The following is a 21,904-nucleotide window of genomic DNA, read 5'->3' as shown; positions in this document are numbered from 1 at the left end:
TTCCAGTGGCAATGTAAAAATGTGGCACGATCAAAGATAATCAAAAGATATTAGATGTAGCGTTATGAGAAGCAGGATGATAGACCAATGAAATGTTGCCCCCCCCAAAAACACGCTGTGCATTGTAAATACCACGCTGTGCATTGTAATTAACAATGTTTTACACTTTAAATAATTCTGTAAGTAGTTAAACAACACAAACGGGGCAAAAATGCGTTTTAAGTTTAGAAGCATTTTGAGCCTCCCTGCTTTCCTCTTTCACAGTCCGGTGAGAGAGAACAAAGCCAATGGAACACCAGTACATCTATCAAGGCTATTTTATTCACTTAAACATAGGATGACGTTATTATTTTCTCTTTAATACAGATGATGCCTATATATATTTTGTTTTTTTCAATGAGTCTGCTATGTTAGCAATAACGTTACCTGCATGAGGGAAAGGACTGCCCCCAACCCCTTTGTGCATTGATTCCAGTGATAAAACACGATTTGTATCATCTTGATCCAGATCTAAGCAGCGCGTTGCTATATCATTTCACATGATTTTGTGAGAGCTAAACATGTGGGAACTCTGTACAGACGCTGTGTTAAGGTTTGGCTCTGGATGCAGCTGGCGCTAGAATACATTAACCGAAATGAGTTCAGCTCTAAAGACCTGAGCTAAAATAAAGAGGGGAAAACAGCAAGTTCTGGAAACAGATGCTAAATACATAGTATCAAATCACTAGGGGGAAAGAGAGAGCGAGACAGAGGACTCCTTCAAATGTATTTATATTCACTTTTGTCTTTCGGCTTATGAGATGATGATGGCCTTCAGTGAGAGTGTCTCCTCAAATATGCCAGTTTGGGGGAAGCTGCATTGAAACTTTAGCTTGCTAAGCTAAAAGCTAATTCTACTACACAGAAGTGATTCTTAGAACTACACTTAGAAAATCAAACTACACTGTTTCTTGCCTAATTACCCAAGCCTTCCTGCCTCACGTGTAAAACAATTCACCCACATGCAATCAAAGGCAATGTTTACATTTTGGTTTAAAGCTCTTCATCTGCTATTTATATGTTACTAATAGTTTTAGTTTTAGATTTATTTTAGTTAACGATGTGCTACACATGCAAATCACATCCAGAACATCCAGTTCATCATATCTTAAATCTAAAACGATGTCCCTCCTCAGCACATTTCTCACAGGCGGTAAATCAAGTCAGGGTTTTTTTTAGAAACATACATTGAAGCATTGATTTCTGTTTGAACGTATTTGGCACCGAGTTCAAACAAGTGCAGAAAACATTACAGACGTTTGATGGTGCTGCATGATAAACCTGAAGACAGAGGTAAGATTATTAATTATTTCAATTTATTGTCTTTACATTTTTGTCAAAATTTATAATATATATAATTGTTTGGCCTGACAGCCCGTCATCATTCACTTAAACTGTATTGAGCAGCCTGGATTTTCTTCTAAATATCTTCTTTTGAGTTCGATGGATGATAGAATGTCAAAGAGGTTTGAAATTACATACAGGTATTATACAGAACTTTCCCTGTGATTCGAATATTAATTTCCCTCCAAATACATACATGATGGGCCTGAAAAGACATCTCCCTTCACTTTCCTTTTATTGCTATTGCAGTGTGTATTTTCTAATCATACAGTAAACTGTAAAACCGATGAGATGACAGAATTATCCCTTTCAGTTACTCTCACAGCGAATTCATGATGAAAACACCCGGCAGTCACACTCACTCCCACCTGAACGAACAATGTACTTGTCAATTCCACACCTTAAGCACACAACAGATACAACCACACTTTGTATTAAACACACCTGGCCAAAGGGGCATAAATATTAAGATTGATTTTCTTGATTTTTTTCAACTTGTTATAATCCATTCATCCATTTTCCAAACCAGTTCTCCTAGGGATCCCATACGAGTACCAACCGAGCCAAACATTGCCTAGCTTCCAAGATCTATTCTTATAATATAATATTATTAATAATCAAAGATGAAAACCAGAATCATCTTCCCAGACAGCAAGCAGTTTTGGCCCAGAACTGGCCCACAACTGGCCCGCATGAAATCCATGGACGAGCTCTGGGATGAAACTGCTTGCTGTCTGGGATCTATAGTGGTCACAGATATTTGTACCTAAAAACACAGTCCACTCATTGTCCAACCTCTCCCAAGACTACGATGACTCGAATGTAAATATGTGGAGGCGTCAAGATTTCAAACTATTTAAGAGAATTGACACTGAGGAATCGGCTCTGGAGAGAAGGAAAAACAAATCATTTCACAAGGGATGATTGAAAACCCAACTCTGGAAGGTCTACAAACAGAACGCAACTCTTTTGTCCGTTGACAGCAGACATAACTCCTGATCGCTCCAAAACCCTGGACGGTAATAATCCCTCGTTTATAAGATGAGGGGAGGAACTGGACAGATTTGTCTTTGGAACATTCATTTCACGCCTACGAGGGTGCGGAGCCATGCATGATTCATCCACGAGAGAGAATGATCTTGTTTTACTGTTTTTGGGGTCCGCCATGATGCTAGGCTAGTTTAGGTTGCCGGGGTGTTGCCATAAGGTTATTGTTTTCTGAATGTTACTGAGCGCATTACTACAGTATGTGCTTTTGTGGATTGAAAGTTGAACATGAAAGTTTAGTAGGGATTTGTTTAAATCACTAACAGTAAGTATGAGCAATAATAATCAGCAATGCTTCTCTTAACATGTCATAGCGAACACTGCTAACTATAGATTAAACTTCGCACATGGACCTTAAATTCTGTGCTTTGCCTGTCCTTCCCACACAGTGAGAATGGGATATAATCTATTACATATTTTAACCACAAACATCTGCCACAAATCACGAAACAACTGACCGGCTTCAGAGGCTTAAAACACTTAAGACAGCTGGTATGAGTCTCCACGTGTGAGTGTGCGTTGCAACATCTCGGTCGTTCTAATTTAATATTCATCCCCATATTTCAATGATAAACGGGTGAAAAATGCTTTTGAAACTTCTGACATCGCTACCAATCATAAATATGAGGCACTTCTATTTCACAGCTGTGTTTTCCCAACAGCTGAAATCCCTTAAGACGCCCTACAACTCGTAAGTGATGCAGTACTTCACATAGACACGTCAGTACTCAAATTTTTCAGTGTAATGACTTTTTTTTAAAACAGAATGCTACTAGTTTATCTAGATTTTGTCTTGTGTTTTTAGTTTTGATATATATTTAGAGGCTTTAATCATCATACTAATTAGTGTGTTAGCGTACTAAAACACTCTCAGATGGATGGAAGTTTTCTGAACGTTTAGCTTTAATGACTCTGTAAAAAAAGAAAAAAGAAAATTCCTTAATGTTGCACTCTGTCAGGCTACAGACCGGCAGACTAGCTAGTTAGCCGACTATTTTTTTTTTTTTTTTATGTAGTTTATATAAATAAATAAATAAACTAAAACTGAAAGATACTTTCAGACATTTGGCCCATTTCCCTGACAAAAATGAATGTTTTATTTTAGTAAAAGTGTAGTAAACATGCTTTGTATAACCATGTATAACCACAGTTTTACAACAAATACCATGGTTAAATGATGTGTGTAGCAAAACGATGGTTAATTTGTGGTTACCATTTGGGCTTTAACTATAGCAACCATGGTTTTTGGGTCTTATTTGTAGTAAAACAATGGTTCATTTTCTTAAGTGTTGTGGTGTTTTCACTGTGGAAAAAAATGGAGACAAATATGATAATGCTGGCATTACTCACTCTAATAGCATTTGAATGCGTGCAAACAAACTTTGGTTGCGGAAAAGCGGTAGAAAAATGAAGTTTATTCATTTTGAATGGAGAGACATAGTCTGACATGATAGAAAAAAACATGGTCTGATTTAGTTAACCGTGTTTGTCTCCACAACATGCAGTACAGACAGATCGAAGTACTGTTCACACACAGAAAACAAAACAGAAGTGAAGTGAAACCAACAAATAAACAAACCCTTGAGAATCAAATGTCAAACCTAAGCCAAAATTGTCTCCTTTTTAAGAGACGCACATAGTTTCTATTCTTAGCCAGTAGATGGAGCCGTTCAGTTTGCTGTCTGTTTAACTTTAGCTAGTTTTCAAGGTTTAGCTAATTAGCATGACCCCATTAGCCCTTGCTGGTCCATGCGCAAATACTCGTTGCAGGACTTTTAAAAACATTAAATGGAACTTAGATGTTTTCTTATCTGTATCTATTTTTGTTTTTTAGTTCTTTAACGCTCCAAAGACTCAAAGGTGAATGGTATTGGTATTTTTTGACTTACCTGAGGTAAAATTCATAAATATAAACAAATATTTAGCATATGTTTTACATTCAACTGAGGTTTCTTTCACTTAAAAAAAAAAAGTTGAGCATATATTTGAAAATCAAACCATGGTTTGATAGCTGCAGCTGCTTTCCATAATGACAGTTCAGCAATTTACTGAGGTAAAAAATGCTACATTCATTCCAGTCCCTAATTATCTCTTGCCTTTTTTAACCTTTTTCTTTTTTAATGTGTTAGATGACATTTGTTTATCTAAGAGAGATTTATTGGACTGAGCTGCACTATCTGTCTTGATCTGTGAAGCATGCGCTCTGTTGAGATTTCACCATAGAGTGCTTGGCATGACCCTGCATGCTCAAACAAGTGTGTGTATTTCCAATTAAACTGGTTTATAGCTAATGTAGACCCATTAATTTGACTAAAACGGCACGGAAACCAACGTGAAATCAAAACTGGGTCGATAATCCTCAAATAGCATTGAAAAAAAACATTGTTTTTTTCTGTAAACGCTATTGCTAGCTTGATTGACAGTTGCTTACAAAGCGATTCTTCTTCCTGTAAAGATCTTAGGCGTCAAGTTTTCTTTACCCACCTCTATAGACTGCCAAGTTTTACCTGACAACTCCAGACCTTGACAACTCAAATAGTCATGCAAATATTACTCAAAATCACCCACAGGGTTTATCTTTTCACTGGTAAAAGCTTTATTGTCCTTGTAACTACAGCAAAAGTGTTTTGTTAATGCGGACACTTGGCATTTAAAGCAACATAAATCACAAAAAAAATGCTAATTTAAGTGATTTACGGCTTAAACTGTGATCCATAACACAAATGAAAGAAAAAAACAAAACAAAAAAACGAACTGTACAATATATACGGGATGTTATGCACCGCTTTCTGACATGAAACCTTTAAAGCGAACCTTAAAATGCTGTATTGGAAGAGCAAGTGTTTGGTTTCGACTTCTACTCTTGTATAAAATAAACCTGTTGTTTTTTGTGCATTTCTGAGTAGCATATTGCCATTTGTAAACACTATGCCATGTGTGAAAATCGTCTCTCTGCAGATTTCAGGACAATCTGGGGTTGTGGTTGGAAAGTGAAAGCATGCACCACGTTTTCACACAGCGTGGTCAGATATACACACTTTCTGTCTTTTTACAGTTGTAAAGGCTGTAATTCGTCATAGTTTTAAGACAGCACATATGGTAGGTTGTAAAAGTGTGGTGCTCTTTAATAAAAGATGTGCAATGGAGTTTGTACAGTACTGGTCTTTTATCTGACAGGTTTAAAAGTATATTGGTAGTGGTCCTTGCTTAGCACTACATATTTAAATTGACTACCTTATGATATTTTTATGGTGTTTTTTGATGCTTAACAGCCATATGGAAAAGTATAGTAAGGATATTCTTCAGAATAGCTCCTTTTGCCCCACAAGTTTGAAAGAACATGGCATTTTGGATAGACTATGAAAACCAGTCACACCACAAAAGCAAAAGAGTGTTGAGCCCAAAACTCATTTGGATCTTATGCAGCACATTACGGACTCCATTGCCAGGTCTGCTGGACTTAATGGCAACAATTATTAACTGTTTTTATGCCTTTTTTTCCCTAACAAAAAGTCATTTGAGCAGAATCGGGAGGGTGGCACATCATAAACAGCAATTTAACTGGTTGCTGGTTTTGTTTGTAATTAAACTAAACTGCCTCTATGGTAACACAAGACTACATTTCCTTTCAGAAACTGCACATATTTTCCTTGCGCTGGCCAATGGCTGTTCATTTGGAGCCACTGTTGTAAACATACAGTGTTTGGCGAGCGACCGCCAGCCAAATGTTTCCTGGTAGACAAGCCTTGTGGTGTAAAATCGGCATTTTGCCAAATCAGCCAGGCAGAACGGGAAAGCCTTAAGGTTTGTTTTAGCTCTCAATTAAACAAGGTGTTCTTATTATTAGTCAGCTTTGTGAGTGTACCGGGCAGCAGATCTGATTATAATTAAAAACTGCTGTAATTACAAAGAAAGAGTTTACATCATGCCATAAAACTGCATGGTCCACGCTATTTAAAGTTTCTGTAAATGTAATAGTACCTATTACTTCAACTCTCACACTGGGGCCCCAAGGTGCATGGGTTAGCAAATGCAAAGTTTATTTACAAGAACCTAAATGTTCCCAACAGGTTTGACTTTTCCTCATAGGAAATGCTTGCTAAAAGGATTTCAAAGATCAGCCAGGCTATGACTTTTGTGAGGTTTGATTTAAACGCAAAAGTCATCATTGGGCAGCATTCAGTTTTTGTTTTTAAAAATCCTGGCATAGTGGACAGGAGCTACAGAACCAAATTCGTTTTCCATTATTAAAGCCATCAAAACAAAACCACGGGAAAAAAAGCTAATTAGCATTGTATCCATTAGTTTAGTGGTAGTATTTATTATTATTTTTATTTTAAAACGATTTGGCGGAGGTGTCTTATTTTCAATTAATGAAGCTACGAATAATCCAAAAAAAAAAACATTGAATCTACACATTTGAAAAATACTTTTTTATTGTCATTTAGCTTGCATTTTACGTTTTGAAGTACTAATTAGTACTAATGCCATCATAAAAAGTTTACACCATTTTAAAAAAAAACAATCAATAAATAAAGGTAATAAAGTTATATTATAAAGCGCTGATTTTGGAAATAAAACCTTAATGCAGAGAAAGAAAAAAAAGTGAAATAAATAGTTGCATTATCTTCCATATTTCTTGTCCTCTTGAGTTCTTGCCTGTATATATTTAATCTAATCACAAAGGGATGGTGGACGGGGGATTTTTTTATCAATTTAAACCTCCAAAAATTTTCATCAACAATAGTAATTTACAACTTGCATTTCAGAAGATGTCATGTGGAGGCTAATAAAGTGCATACGGTAAGCATTCATTTGAAATGAGATATATAATCTACCGGACCTCAGCAACCAATTTGAGGCCAAATGTTTATATAACCATCCGAGAGGAGCGTTTTGCTAATGATGTCTCTGTGTTTATATTCTCATGCTATCGCTGCTGTAAATAGACCACACGTCTTTTCTCAGGGTTGGTTTCACTAGCCCGGCTGTTTTACTTGAAGGTGACTCACTGGAGTGTGACCGATGCTTTTATGATGTTGTCCAAGGGTGTGTGTTTGTGTATTTCTGTGAATGCCCATGAGTCGGTGCATGTGTGTGTTTGCAGGGTAACCAAATCACAGCCTGAATGTCAACGTTGAGCCTTAAGAAGAGAGACACCTTACGAAGGAGGATAAACATTTGAGGTGACGTCAATTGTGAGTTTGGATACGTTTCACAGCTGTTCATACTGATTGAGACAGAAAATAAGGTATATTAAAATGTAACTATGGCCTGTTCTGACCAAGGACAATAACTGTAAAGTTTTAATAATCATTCTAAATGTTTAAGAATAAGGAAGTCCACACCACAACTTTACCAGTAACTACGTAAAGGAACTATATTATTGGAATCACCTGCAGATGGACGATAAAACATTCACAGCCAATTAGAATCCACCAGACTTTAAACTTTAAAGTAACAGATGACAAAAACGAAGCATGCTTATAACAAATAGAACGTTGTTGTGCATTGGTGTGGACGCTAATATGGTTGTAGTCATCGTTCTTGGTTAAATGGGCCTAAACCATGTAGTAACTGTAGTTAGAAGCTCATTTGTCAACTTAGCCATGTCTTATGTGGTAAGATTAACACATAAACCCCCCTCATACACATGGGTTGCCATGAACTATCATTGGATAAGTTGCCAATTATATTTTTGTGACTTATGGTTCTATGAAGAACCTTTAACATCTATTGAACCTTTCCATTCCACCCAAGGTTCTTTATAGTGGAAAAGGGTTCTTTCAATTTTAAAGTGTTCTTCATACAAATACAAAATGTACCTTTTAAGAACTTTTCACTAAAAGGTTCTTTGGGGAACCAAAAAAAAGGGCATCTCGAAGTGTTTAATACTTTGGGTTAGGACATAGTTTAAACACATTACCCTAAATGTTCACAGAAACTATAGTTACCACGGCAAATTTTGGGGATATCTTTTGACATTCATTTACTGTACACCCAAAGCAACCTATTTGCTTATTAAATTACTCTGTTATTTACTCGCATTTACTAAATTGCTCGTTTATTCAATAGCCTGTATCTACAGTACATTTATTCAGCATCGGTCCAAAAAAAGTTACCTTCTGAATGTTTGAATACGTCTATCGTTCCTGAAAATCTTGAAAGATTTATCCCGGGCCCATTTGAGTCTCTATTTTCCCTCTTACTGCATGACTGGACTTTCAAACACCACGCTGACAAATCGCCGCAGAGTAAACTGTGTACGGAGGGTCCACTACGACTCCTTCTGGAACAGAAAACCGCTTTGTCATTGTGTGTGGACATGCACAGACCACATGAACCTAATGAGCAGTGCCTGGAAACCTCCCACACACGCTGGCAAAGAGCTGTCCGCTGTTTTCATGAGGAAACATTGAAAGGAGGCTAACTCAATATTTACACAAAAGCGGCACACTGGGATTTAATTTCCATATTAGCAGACAAAAACACTGGCGATTAATTCACACAAACAACTAGATTTTACTAGATTTAGCTTGCCCACGTTGAACTCACTGCTATGATTGGGAAAATGGCTAAAGGTGTTCTGAGAAATTTAGCATGTTGCTAGATGGTTTTTAGAAACTGTGTCCCAAATGACGCACTATTCACTATGCACTTACACTATGTACTTATACACTATGCACTTATACACTATGCACTTATACACTATGTACTTATACACTATGTACTTATACACTATGCACTTATACACTATGCACTTATACACTATGTACTTATACACTATGTACTTATACACTATGCACTTATACACTATGCACTTATACACTATGCACTTATACACTATTTACTTATACACTATGTACTTATACACTATGCACTTATACACTATGCACTTATACACTATGCACTTATACACTATTTACTTATACACTATGTACTTATACACTATGCACTTATACACTATGCACTTATACACTATGCACTTATACACTATTTACTTATACACTATGTACTTATGCACTAGCAGCATGTACTCAACCATGTAGTGTATGAATTATATATAAGGTTATTTCGTTAATTTTTCCGGTTATCTAAGTGCACTAGTGTATTGTTATTTTCAAATTACGTTATGGAAATTGTAGTAATGCAGAACTTTCTTATATTCTAGATTCATTGCACACAAGCTGAAATATTTCAAGAGTTTTTTTTATTTTAATTCTGATGGTTATGACTGACAGCTTATGAAAATAAAAAATTCAGTATCTCAAAATGTTTTTGTATTTTCTCAAAGATCCAAAAACTGACAAAACTAAAATGTTTAAGATCTCCAAAGCAAGTTTAATTATGCACTCAATACTTGGTTTTTGCACAAATGACTGCTTCAGTGCGGCGTGGCATGGAGGCGATCAGCCTGTGGCACTGCTGAGGTGTTATTGAAGCCCAGGTTGCTTTGATAGCGGCCTTCAGCTCCTCTGTATTGTTTGTCAGATGTCACTCATCTTCCTCTTCACAATACCCCATAGATTCTCTGTGAGGTTCAGGTCAGGTGAGTTAGCTGGCCAATTAAGCACAGTAATATCATGGTCAGTAAACCAATTAAACGTAGTTTTGGCACTGTGGGCAGGTGATAAAGTCCTGCTGCAAAATGCAAAAAAAAAAAAAAACTCTTAAAAACGTAAAAATTTTGCATTTTTAAATTACAAAAAATAAAGACTTTTCCATGATATTAACTTTTTAGATGCACCTGTACATGCATGTAACTTGCTGCTCCAAAAATGGAGGATGGCTTGTTTTTCGCTGCCTGTAGAAACAGTCGCTAATGAGGCGTCTACACAGGGGCGCCTTAAGATAACCAAAGGCCCATCGACTACAGTGTTTCAATACGCCCCCCTTTCTCTACATAACTTTTTTAAGCTTCCTGACAATTATTTCTGTCAAATTTAGATTTTTTTCCCTTGTTTATATGCCAGTTAAAATGTGAATATAAGTGAATATGCAAATCAATTCTTTGCCAGAAGGTGGCGCTTGTGGGACAGATACATAAAGTAAACATTATGTTATTTATTACAGGCATTATACGGAGGTAATATGAAAAGAAAATGCCAATAAAACACACAGATTGCATCCACGCAGCTCACTGAACTCGCACTGTATGACGTTGCAGAAAGTTGTCCGTTCCAGCTCCTTTCACAAAGCAGTGTTGTGTTTCTTGTTGATCTTAACATAAAGACAGTCTCGTGCAGGGCTTTACTAGCACATTGTGTATTCCGTTAATATATTGGTGGAATACATGTAACATACCAACTATACAAACTGTGTGAGGGAAACTTAAACTGGACCATTCACTAAAACTACAACCAGGGCATCACTGAAAATGACTGTGTGAGTTTGTTTACAAAATGCTGTTGTCACCGCAGCATATTTCAATATATTCAAATAATTATTAAAAAAACTATAACATTTCCTTGCAGCCAGTGGGCCCCTTCCCAGTGTAGGTCCACTACATCTACGTATATACAGTATATATTTATTGTTTTTTAGGCGATGTGTTTGCTAAGGTGTTCTAGGTCATTCCTAGGTTGTTTCTCAGATTTTTCTGGTTTCTACTGTAGGCATTGCTTGGTTTTATTGTCCACCAGATGTAGGCTAAGTCTCACATTTCCTCAAATATAAGCTTTAACATTAACGATGATAAAAAATTTAAATAAAACTATTTTTGCTTTGCACACATCCTTTTACATTTCTGGTCGATGTTCAAAAATTTTTGAAAATATGCCAGTTTAATCATTTAAATCTTTTTTTCTGTTAAGATAAGTGTCTGTGTGCATTTCCTGTTTTTTAGTTGTATAAACTGTGGGCTAAAAGACAATACCTGAGGTGAAGATAGAAACCTGACTTGTAGAGCGTGACTGAAGACACCACAACCGGCACGTCCGCAAAACACACACACACACACACACACACACAATGAGCAAGCTATTAGAAAGCAGGGAAATCAAATGTGGGAAAACAGGCCTGAGGCGCATCCTATCTGCTTACCTGAACTGACAGATTACTCCTATAGCTGCGTGCGCTGTAGTTTACAGATGTAGCCTGGACAGCATGAGGTTTAATATAACATGTTCAGCCTAATTATATCTGATGTGGTGTGAATTAAACTCTGACTCATAGCCCGTCCTGTGCGTTTGTGCTACAAACTGATGAATGATACCTCAATTAGTCTGTTTGTTGAATAAAGATGTTTTATTCCTTTTCTAAGTGCTCTAATTATGCTTTTTGCCTGGCAGACAATAAAGACTTAGACTTAGACTGGACCACTCAGAATATCCTAAACAAAATGTATTTATGCCTCTGGCTCAGCAGTAGAGCATTGTGTTAGCAGCGCAAAAGGTTGTGGGTTCGATTCCCAGGGAACACATGTTAGGTAAAAAATGTTAGCCTGAATGCCACTTTAAGTTGCTTTGGATAAAAGCGTCGGCTAAATGTAAATGCTTTTAAACATGTATTATTATTATAAATGTATATAAATACTCAATTCAAATTAAATAGAAATAAATCGATATTTGAATCATAATTAAATAGTTATGTTTCGTGAACATCTTCATAAGTATGTGTATTAAAATACATAACAATATAAACCAATTAAATAGAAATAATAATTACATATTTGAATGTTTTGTTAGATTTTTGTTTATACATATCTGTGTTTGTCTATATACATACATATTTATTATCAAATTAAATCATAAGATTATAATAAAATATGGTTGTTGTTTCCTTCTTTTTAATTTATTTCATTTTATATAATTTCTATTTTTATTATTTACTAGTATATGCTGAAATGAACCAGAGATGAGTTTGGAAAAATATTTGTGAAATCTTTATGAGAGTATCTTGGCCTGCTATTACCCGTTTGCATATTTTTCATAATTTTATCTTTAGAACAATTTACTAACGTGACAAACAAAAATGTTAATTGTGTTCCAAATGACTGATTTTATTTTGTAAAGTTCACAAACAGTATGTAACCATAAGATATTTAAAATCTTGCCATCGAGGAATGTCTGCAGAAAGTGTTTGTGTGACTGAATCTTTCCACTAACAGTCACATCTCATTCTTGTCCTACGCAGTGAAACGGTAGATTTATATCTTCTGAATGGTCTACTATTTAATTTCCATTTCAGCATCAGGGGGAAAAACATAGTGCCAAAAAGCATTTGAAGACTTTAGCTTCACAAAAAACTGTTTAAATGTCATTGCATTAGACAATAAAATTAGCAAAGAAATCCTGGTAGAGTTTTCCCAGAATTAAAATCACATTTCCGAGCCATTTTTGCAATTACTTATAATCAACTGGTCCCAAGGTGATTTAAGGGAATGTATGAAGTCAGTTCCCCTGAAGTTCACACAGGTGTAGTTCATCACATTAGCTATGAATGTCATACACAGCATTTCACCACCAGAAAGTGTCAATATACTGTTTGTCTTCATTTTTATATAGTTTATAATCATAAACACACTATAAACAAACGCTTTGCTTGAAAGGTATTCTTGTCTAGTCTTTTTAAAAATATTTGTTCTGAAATTTCGTTATGTAATGCTATGACATTCAGACATTTTAGGTGTGGCTTAAGTGTGCAAACACTTACAGGCCTATAACAATAGTAACAGTAACTACAATAACTATGGATAAACACATATCAAAAGTAATAAATCATGGCTATTTTAATGTGATTACATTAAATGACCGCTAATTATGTTAGTATTATTCCACTAAATGTTTTATTTTGTCTGGATTTTGTATTTTATGATACACATTTTCTACGCAGAGGCAAGTTTGAAGATATTTTTACAGAAATCTAAAAACAAAATGTATGTAAAATAATAATAATACTTTATTGACCTAACAACGCTGCAGGTGGACCACAGCGCAGGGGTTGCAGTGCTGCTTTTCTCCAGTCCACCTTAAGAACGCTCCTGTGTTTATGATTTCCTGAAAACTTTTCTAACCAATCACAAAGCGTCCAGATTACCTGCCTAGCGCTCAGGCGCTTCTGATTGGTCGTCGCTCAGAACTCTCAGCCAGTCCGCTGCCTGCAAGCGTTGTTTGGAGCCACTAGAGAATGACAGGTCGAAAAAAAACAAAAAAGGAAGAAGGAAAATTTGTTCAGCTCACGCCATTGCCATTCGCCGTGGAGGTTGAGAACTTTCGGAAACTTTTAGTCTTCACTTTAAGTTGTGTCGGTCTAAAGAACCGACGCCGACAGGAATTACATCGGGACTGGACATATTCTCCTTTTGTTTGTGTATATGTGAGAGGATTTACCTGAATAACGCACACTTTCATCGACACTTGAAAGGAACCCGAGGGGATTTTAGATGCTAGTCATATTTTAAACACTTCTCAGAGACACCAGACAAACATGTCGGGGGGTATCGGTATATATGCGGTCAAGAAACGGAAGAAGCCCGTTCAGAAAATGTAAGTTTTTGTGGGAACTCTCACGTTCAAGTTCAGACCGCGCTCGCGTCTCGCGCAGCAAGGTTATTTATACAATGTAACAACATTTCGAACTGCTATGTAATGTTACACTGTAACATTCTGACAATAGAATGGAACGCGTTTCATTCAGTTTTTGGTACATTGTGTAATTTGCTGTACAGAACGACAAATTGTTCTAAACTGTATTTGAAGGTATATATATATATATATATATATATATATATATATATATATATATATATATGTGTGTGTGTGTGAAATTGGAATTTACTTATGTTTTCATATAGAAAAGTCTATATGAAACGTTGCAGTAAATACATAATTAAGATTATGAACCGTGTTCGTCTGCAAAATGACTCCATGAGGGGATTTTTGACTTTCCCGTGAATCTCGGGGAAGTTTAATTTACTGTAACAACAACCAAAAACGTAAAATGTAACGTTTAAGTGTAATTCCTGCCATTTATAATCAAAGTGGTGTGTCAAAGTCACGTCCAGTTTGTTTTTCTGCCGCTTTGAATTGAAGACATTTGAGTCACAGAACCGAGCGAAAGTGACAACTCTTGCAAAAGGTTTGATAGCTGGAAACAAAGTTGTCGTGTAATGGTGAAAACATTGTGTTTGTTTGCATCGCCAACAAAAGAAAGTCTGAATTTGACCCAGATCTGTATCCGTCGGGACACCTTAAGATTCAGGCTTGGTGCGTATAGTTCTGGGTCTGGCATGGAAATAGTACTCTTGTATTAATCATAATCAAGTTGAGAGTTGGCGGCGCTCTCACGCGATGCTTACACGAGGGAGGGGTGCGCCGGGGGGGAGTATGTTATTGTAATCTGATATAGTCTTTTTTCACATCATGAGAACAATTTTTTCTTCTTGCTTTTTTTTCGCTCGTTCCCCCCTCCTCAAATTAACATATTTTGAAGTCACGCAAACTCTTACTCAACTATGGTGGGACTGGCTGAAAAGCCTAAGCACGCCTCTTGAGTTGCTGCAGGAGCTTGCTGGTGCTCTACTTTCTTTCATGATTTTGCAGATAGTCTGTTTGGGGGGGAACGCAGTCGTCTTGAAGAGAATGACTTTATGGGAGCAGGAATATGCGTTATCTAGAGCTTTCTCACTTTACATTTACAGTGGTCATGTTACACATATCGCATGCAAATATAATGGATTCTAATAGTAGGGATAGCACAAAGAAGTACACTGCAAAAGCAGTTTGTAAGGTGATCTAAATTTTATCAGAGGGTCAAATCAAGCATATTATTAAATATTTGTGTGTGTGTGTGTGTGTGTGTGTGTGTGTGTGTGTGTGTGTGCGCGCGTGCAGGTCAGTGGCACTATTTAGACAGAAAGGTGACAACTAGTTGATATAATGGCAGTATACAATTAGATATACTTTTTACACTTTTTTGCGTAATTTGTTCTTTAGTATCAGGTATATGCTGTTATTTTAATAGTCGCAGTTGCAAATGTAAGAGCAAAATATAAAAATACATTTGTGTTTGCATTTCTATCGTACAACAAGTAGTAATATGTTTGTTGTTATTTTGTATTTTTAAGGTATCCATTGTGCTACATTTTATGATTAATAACATTATTATTATTATTATTATTATTATTATTATTATTATTATTATGTCAAAATATATACCAAAAAATGGTTCTGCATATACGTTTTCAGATGCAAACCTACAAATATTTTTTTGATATTCATTTATTTTTTTGATATTACTATTTAAAAATGGAAAAGCGAAAGTGAATGAAAAGTGTAATTCCAGTTGACAAGGCAATTAAATTTTTTGTCAGTTTAGCCAATTGATAGGACTTTCTTTTTTACTACACTTGGCTATTTTAATCATTTAATAATAGATAATAATAATAATAATAATAATAATAATTAATAATTCAGCCAAAAAATAAATAATAAAAAGAAAATGCATTACTGTATACATAGAGTGTTAATGTTAATATAGCATGTTAATGTGCATTCCAGGTCCTAGATCAGGTCAAAATGTATCTTTAGGGGACCAACTTTGCATTTTTACTATAAACTTAAGTAATCCGGCAAAATGAACACCAATGTAAAGTGTGACTGTTTATTTTTCAGGCATTTTGTTTTAGGCTTAAATGTTTATTTCTGATTTATATCACTTAAGTTGATGGACAGGAGGGATTTGTGTGATAATTTGATGTGCACTCAGCGTATTTGGCCTGCAAACTGTTCCATAAGAGTGCATTGGCGCAGAACGCCGTACCTGTTGACAACCCCGTGATTGGCCCACCCACTGGGTTATGTGTATATTACAGCCATCATTGGCGCAGGAGACGAACGACCTTTACACGGTATGTCCACACTTCAGATTAGCTACTTACTGGAGCCTGAACTGCAGTGTGTGTTTTAGCATGCTGATAGATGTCCAAATGAGCCAGTAGGGTGGCGAAGCGCTAGAGCAGCCAAAGACTGCGACTGACACAAAGAGGGTATTGAGAGGGAATGTAACCAGACTCCTGGCTTCACACCGCCGTAGCTGGAAGTTGGAATGCTGTAGAACAGTAGAACCTCTCTCTCTAAAGAACCTTGTCAAGATTTCCTCACTTCTAATCTATGCGAAAACAAAAACATAGGCGCAAGTAATGAACCGGCTAACCTCACCCTTCTGCTGAAAGCAGTTGGAGTTCCAACTGGACGTTTTCAGCATCTCAACGACGGGTTGAGAAAGTCGGCATGAGTTTGAAAATGTCAGGAAAAGTAATGCAGCCTTGCTGAATGAAATCAGTTTCTTAAAGGAAAAAAATTCTAGACCTCAACCTAACAGTTGAATATCAAAAACATAGTTGCAAATAAAAAACTGGCTAACCTCACCCTCTTACAGCAAATACTGACATCTAACAGATGCCTTAAAATGAAAATAGATAGTTGTAAATATGCCAATGTTTATGGCAGTATATTCCAGTATGTAAAATTCCTTCAAACTGCATGGTGATTTAACCTGTTTTTTAGTGTTACTGAGCAAAATGGACCAATCTGAACCTACAATCCTAATAATAAAGGTTCTTTATTGGCATTGATTAGTTCCATAAAGAACCTTTCCAAATTCCATAGTGGAAAAAGCTCTTTAAATTATTATTAAAATGCTCTGTGCACTAAGAAAAATGGTTCTTTTAAGTACTGTTCATTGAAAGGTTCTTTGAGGAACCAAAAATTGGTGTCTTGTTGAGCATTTTTAAAACAACAGTTGATGAACCAAAATTAAAATTGTATGATGTTTGTTCTTCTGTGGAGCCTAAAAAAAAGACACTTGTCCGTACTGTGAAAGTCATTGGGATCATAGTATGTTATGTTGAACCCTGTTTGCTTTCAGTGTATGGATAAGAAAAGGTGAAACATTCTTTAAATAAATCTTTTTTTTTTTTTTTACTTCCATCGCATAGCAAGAAACTGTTTTTAAAAACATCTTTTTTTAAAGATACTCATACAGCTGAGTAGACTGTAACATTGTTAATTTTGTAGGTGAATAATCCCAAAAACGAATAAAGGTTAGGGTAAGTCAGTAAGTAAAGTCAGTAGGGTAATTAGCTGTAATTCAAACTGTCTGTAGACTACATCATTATTTAAATACCAATTTGCGTGTATAAAGATCAGCTGGTTTGTTTATTGCTCACATGACAATCCCTGCCTCCAGTTGTGATGTAAGGCAGTTTTCACCCTGATAAAGCGTCTGAGAAAAGGCCTGTTTACTGCGCTGAGATGGGTATTTCTGCTTCAGGAGCTTGTGTACTTTGATGTGTGCTGAAATAAATTTGGGTCCGCACCAGTGCAGACTAGAGTTTCAGCCTGTCTGTCACTTCAAATAGCCACAAATCTTGTCTCGGGGAAGGTATGAGGAAAGCAGACACTTGATAATGATGCTGATGCGTCTCTGCTCGGTCAGATAAAGTTTGCCGCAGTGACTCAAGTGTGGTGACAGAACTTGAATTTGTACTCACTGACCTTAGGGCCAGGCGGTATAGCTAGAACTTTGTTCATTGGAACAAATATGTAATAATTAAAGAAATTATTTCAATTTGCAATTTAAAATAAATGTTTACTGTTTGAATATATTTTAAAATCCGGTAAGGTTTAAATTATAGACACTATTAAAATATGAACTTTCCTAATTGTGAAGCACAGTGTAGTTTAATGACATGATCTTTAAGAAATGTACCGTAGTTGCCAAATATTATGAATAATTAATATATCTTGCACCCCTAACTCAGCTTCTGGGTCGCAGTGTGATGCACTGAATGCATGCCATTGGAGCCAATTTTAGTTCTGTTCTTTGTTCTTTTCTTTTTTTTCCCCGCAACTTGGGTTTTTTGATCCAAACCAGATGTGGCTGAGCTTCAGCTGAGGTTATCGGGTGGAAAACAACCACTGTTGGCTGAATTCGCCCTTTTCTTTCTGATCTCAGGACTGTTTTCATGTTTCCATGCAAAAGCAGTTTGGCATTTGGGTAGGCACCAGATTGAGTTAAAAACACTACCATCAAATGTTTGGACCCGCTTGACTGACTTTTTCATGATCTTCAAAACCTTTTCATTAAGTATATAGAAAGAGCGAGAGATTATTTATTAATTTATTATTGCTATTATTATTAATTTATGTGTTCTAATTATTTATGCATGCATGCATACAAGCTGCTACATACTTCCCTTGCTAAATTTCTGGTATTTTATAAAGACTATTATTATTCTGATATGTGTACAATACACTAGTCCTAATAAAATGAAAAGTTGGTCCAAACTTTTGACTGGTGTATCGACACACAACTTTCTCGACTGTAACAAGGATGTGGAAAAACCGAGACAGAGATTTGCAGGAATTTACCATGAGATTTGTAGTAACATTTTTCTCAAGCTAGATTGCCAAATGCTTTCAGATTGTTCTTTCTCTGTGTCCTCAGTAAACCTTTCAAGCAACGCAACACATGCAGACAAAAAAAAAAAAACCCGCTGTTGTGCAACAGTGACTGCAAACGTTTTGAAACCGTCTTTCCAGTGGTAGAGTTTTCAAGACGAGTGCCAAATCTGAAAGGAAAGAGAAGGGAAAGAAAGAATCAGTTGTACGGTATGTATAGAAAAAAAGCAAAGGGAGAGCAAAATACAGAGCAATGTGCATTAAAAGAATGCGACGCAGCAAGAACAAAGAGACGAGTCTTCAGATGGTCCTCCGTGTATTCCAGGCAGCATGAGAAACACTGGTGCATGTTGGGACCCGCAAGAGGAAAACAGTCCTGATGTCATACCTCATGTGATTGGCCCGAAAAAACTTGATAGAAGAAAGAATGAGAGATTTCAGATGTTTCCTCTGTAGTGATGTCTTCAGTACAAACAAATCCTTTGCCGACCACAGCAAACTGTTGGGAGGTTCATGATCAGAACTCTAATGCGATAGGACTTTCCAAACAATTAATCATGTACAGTAGACCAATAGAACAACGCCACCATGTTGGTAATTGCAAATAGTGTGAAGATGAAAATAATAAAAAATTCAGTAGGAGGTTATGGTTAGTTGGTCTGTAGTAGACCTGTGTGACCTTGCTTTATAGTCTCCATGTGTTTTTTATTTTGTTTAAATATTTAAAAGAGTACTCCGAAATATATTGAATTGCTCTAGAAATGTTGTAAGTGGAATGAAGGCAACATTTAATTTAGTGTTTGCTTTGTTTTTAGCAGAAGTAGATTTTTCTAGGTTTCAGTAGATTTTTTTAAATATAAAAACTGCTGTTTACAATATATACAAAGCAAACGTATGAACGTTATTATTATTAATATAGGTTTTATTTAGTTTTGTATTGTATTTCCAAACCAATGTTTATAAAAAATATTTTAAATGGATTTTTTTTTAATTATATTTTTTATTCTTCGTAAAATTGAAATAACTTTTATATAGGCCTTTCAAGACAAATGTACACATTTTAATTGTTTACATATTTTGTATACAGTAAATGTCAATATTTATCTTTTTTTTATTACATTTATATTATTTTTTAAAACTTAAATATTTTATATGGGCTTTTTATTTGCAATAATATGTGCAAATTATATAGACATAATGTGACACCTTACAGTACAATTGATTAGCCAGTGTAAAACCAAAACTTTCCAATATAAATGATTGTCAATTTATATTAAAAGGATTCATTTAAACATGCTTTGTAATGTATTGTCCGTGGACAATTAGCCCTGAAAAATAACCTTTTGTAGATCCAAAACAAAAAAAATAGCAAGGCACACCTAAAGGGATGAAGGATGAAGTTTCAGTTTTTTGAGTCCATTTCGACTGTGAATTGAGTGACATATCTAGCTCCGAGATCACCATCGAATGCCGTTCAGATGAATGGAATCTCCTGAGAAATGAAATAGTAGGTGAATCAATGCTGCGCCAGCAAGGATGCGCTCCCTCGTGTCATTTTAGAGATCTGGAGCTCAGGGCCGAAGGGGAAGGAAGGGCCTGAATGCGCTCTTTTGTCCCCGCAGGCTCTTTTTTTGGAGGTTAGTTTTACTTTCTGGGAAGACATAATTAGTGTCCGACTCAGATGGCTAGAGTTACCGCTCTTAGTCTTCTGGGCTGGCAGGCAATGAAAAGGCAGCACGAGGTTGAGTTACAGTCAGAGTTTTGAAGGCTGTGATTCCAGTAAGAGTCCTCAAGCTTAGATAATGGGTTTTATGTCCGAGAGCAAACAGTTGTTTTAGTACTTAAACAGTAAAACTCAGTTTTTTTATATTTCTGTTTTGGCATTTAAAAACTCTTGGTGAGCATAAACAAACCCTAAAATCAGCTCTAAAATGTTTGAGGTTTTCTTGGCAGACGGCTATGTTGCAGTGCTATTTTATGAATTAATATGAATCTAGAAAGCAGATTTGTTATGAAAACAGTAACTTATACAACTCTATGCCAGGCTGTTTATACAACGATGATAAACCGAGGTCTGATTAGCAAAGAGTTTTCAGACTTCTATGCACTGCTGCAAGCATGCAGGACAAAAGCCCTCTTAAGGTTTCAATAATTCAGTTCAGAGATTACAAGTCTAAACTATGTATCTTCCAAGCATCACATACATGAAACACCATCATTTCCCAACAGAAAAAGCCTCTATCTCTGGTTTAGTTTTTTTTTTTTTTTTTTTTTTTTGGCATTTTTTACTCAATATTTTACTTAAGTTCACATATCCCACTGTCTCCAAGCTCTTGAGAATGCCTGAACCTCAATTTATACATATTTATAGGTTGCCTTTCACCAAGACAATGATAAACCAATTATGAATTGTTTTTAGCCTTTGTGTATTATACACTGATGATCATTCTTTGCAGCATGAGTGTCGCTAGGCCATTTTGAGGGGGCTATAGCTAAAATAACTACTCGGTACCCACTCATTGTTTGCAATTAGCTCTGTACACGAATTCGTGTTCGCCTCAGTCCCATTTAAATTTCGATCGGCTCCTCCCTGTCTTTCAGCGAATTCTTTTTCAGTCAGCAGAGCGAGAAACAGGACAAGGTGCGTGTTTAACGATCGACTGTTATAATACCTGCATCTGTGCAGTTCTTTTGTCATAAATCCAGTTTACAAAATGTCATGGGGGAGCGATATCTACTGTAGCCAAGTTCTCACTGCGTTCCCCCCTCATCACACCACAGCTGTTTCCTCCAGCGGAAATGAAGCAGATATCAACGCATACGTTAAAAAATGATCATGATGGCATTTGCACTTGAAAATTGAACATTCAATATAATACATATTCCAGTGTTTGTGGCAAAGAGGTTTGCATACTTGAGCTAAGGAAAGAGGGTTGTACTGGAAATGCAAACAGTAAAATGTGTTCGTAAAGTAAACAGGTTGTGTGTGTGAGATCATGGAGACTTGAATTTGGCTTATTTAGTACTCAAATGTTCTACCTATCCATGCAATACAAGTAGACTGCAGAAGT

At 36.1% G+C, this 21,904-nt stretch overlaps 1 protein-coding gene across 1 annotated transcript in view; it reads left to right on the top strand.

The window, feature by feature from the left end:
* The first annotated feature begins 13,575 nt into the window (after positions 1–13,575).
* LOC113039571 (aryl hydrocarbon receptor) overlaps positions 13,576–21,904 on the top strand; it is a 56,698-nt gene continuing 48,369 nt past the window's right edge. The window contains exon 1 of the mRNA XM_026197489.1: positions 13,576–13,916. Coding sequence (XP_026053274.1) covers positions 13,858–13,916 — 59 coding nt within the window. The 5' untranslated portion in view covers positions 13,576–13,857. The remainder of the gene's footprint in view (positions 13,917–21,904) is intronic.

This window comes from Carassius auratus, chromosome 22, assembly GCF_003368295.1.
Source record: "Carassius auratus strain Wakin chromosome 22, ASM336829v1, whole genome shotgun sequence".
Classification (NCBI taxonomy): domain Eukaryota; kingdom Metazoa; phylum Chordata; class Actinopteri; order Cypriniformes; family Cyprinidae; genus Carassius; species Carassius auratus.
The sequence above is the reverse complement of the archived record's forward strand: the minus strand, read 5'-3'. Positions and strand labels throughout refer to the sequence as shown.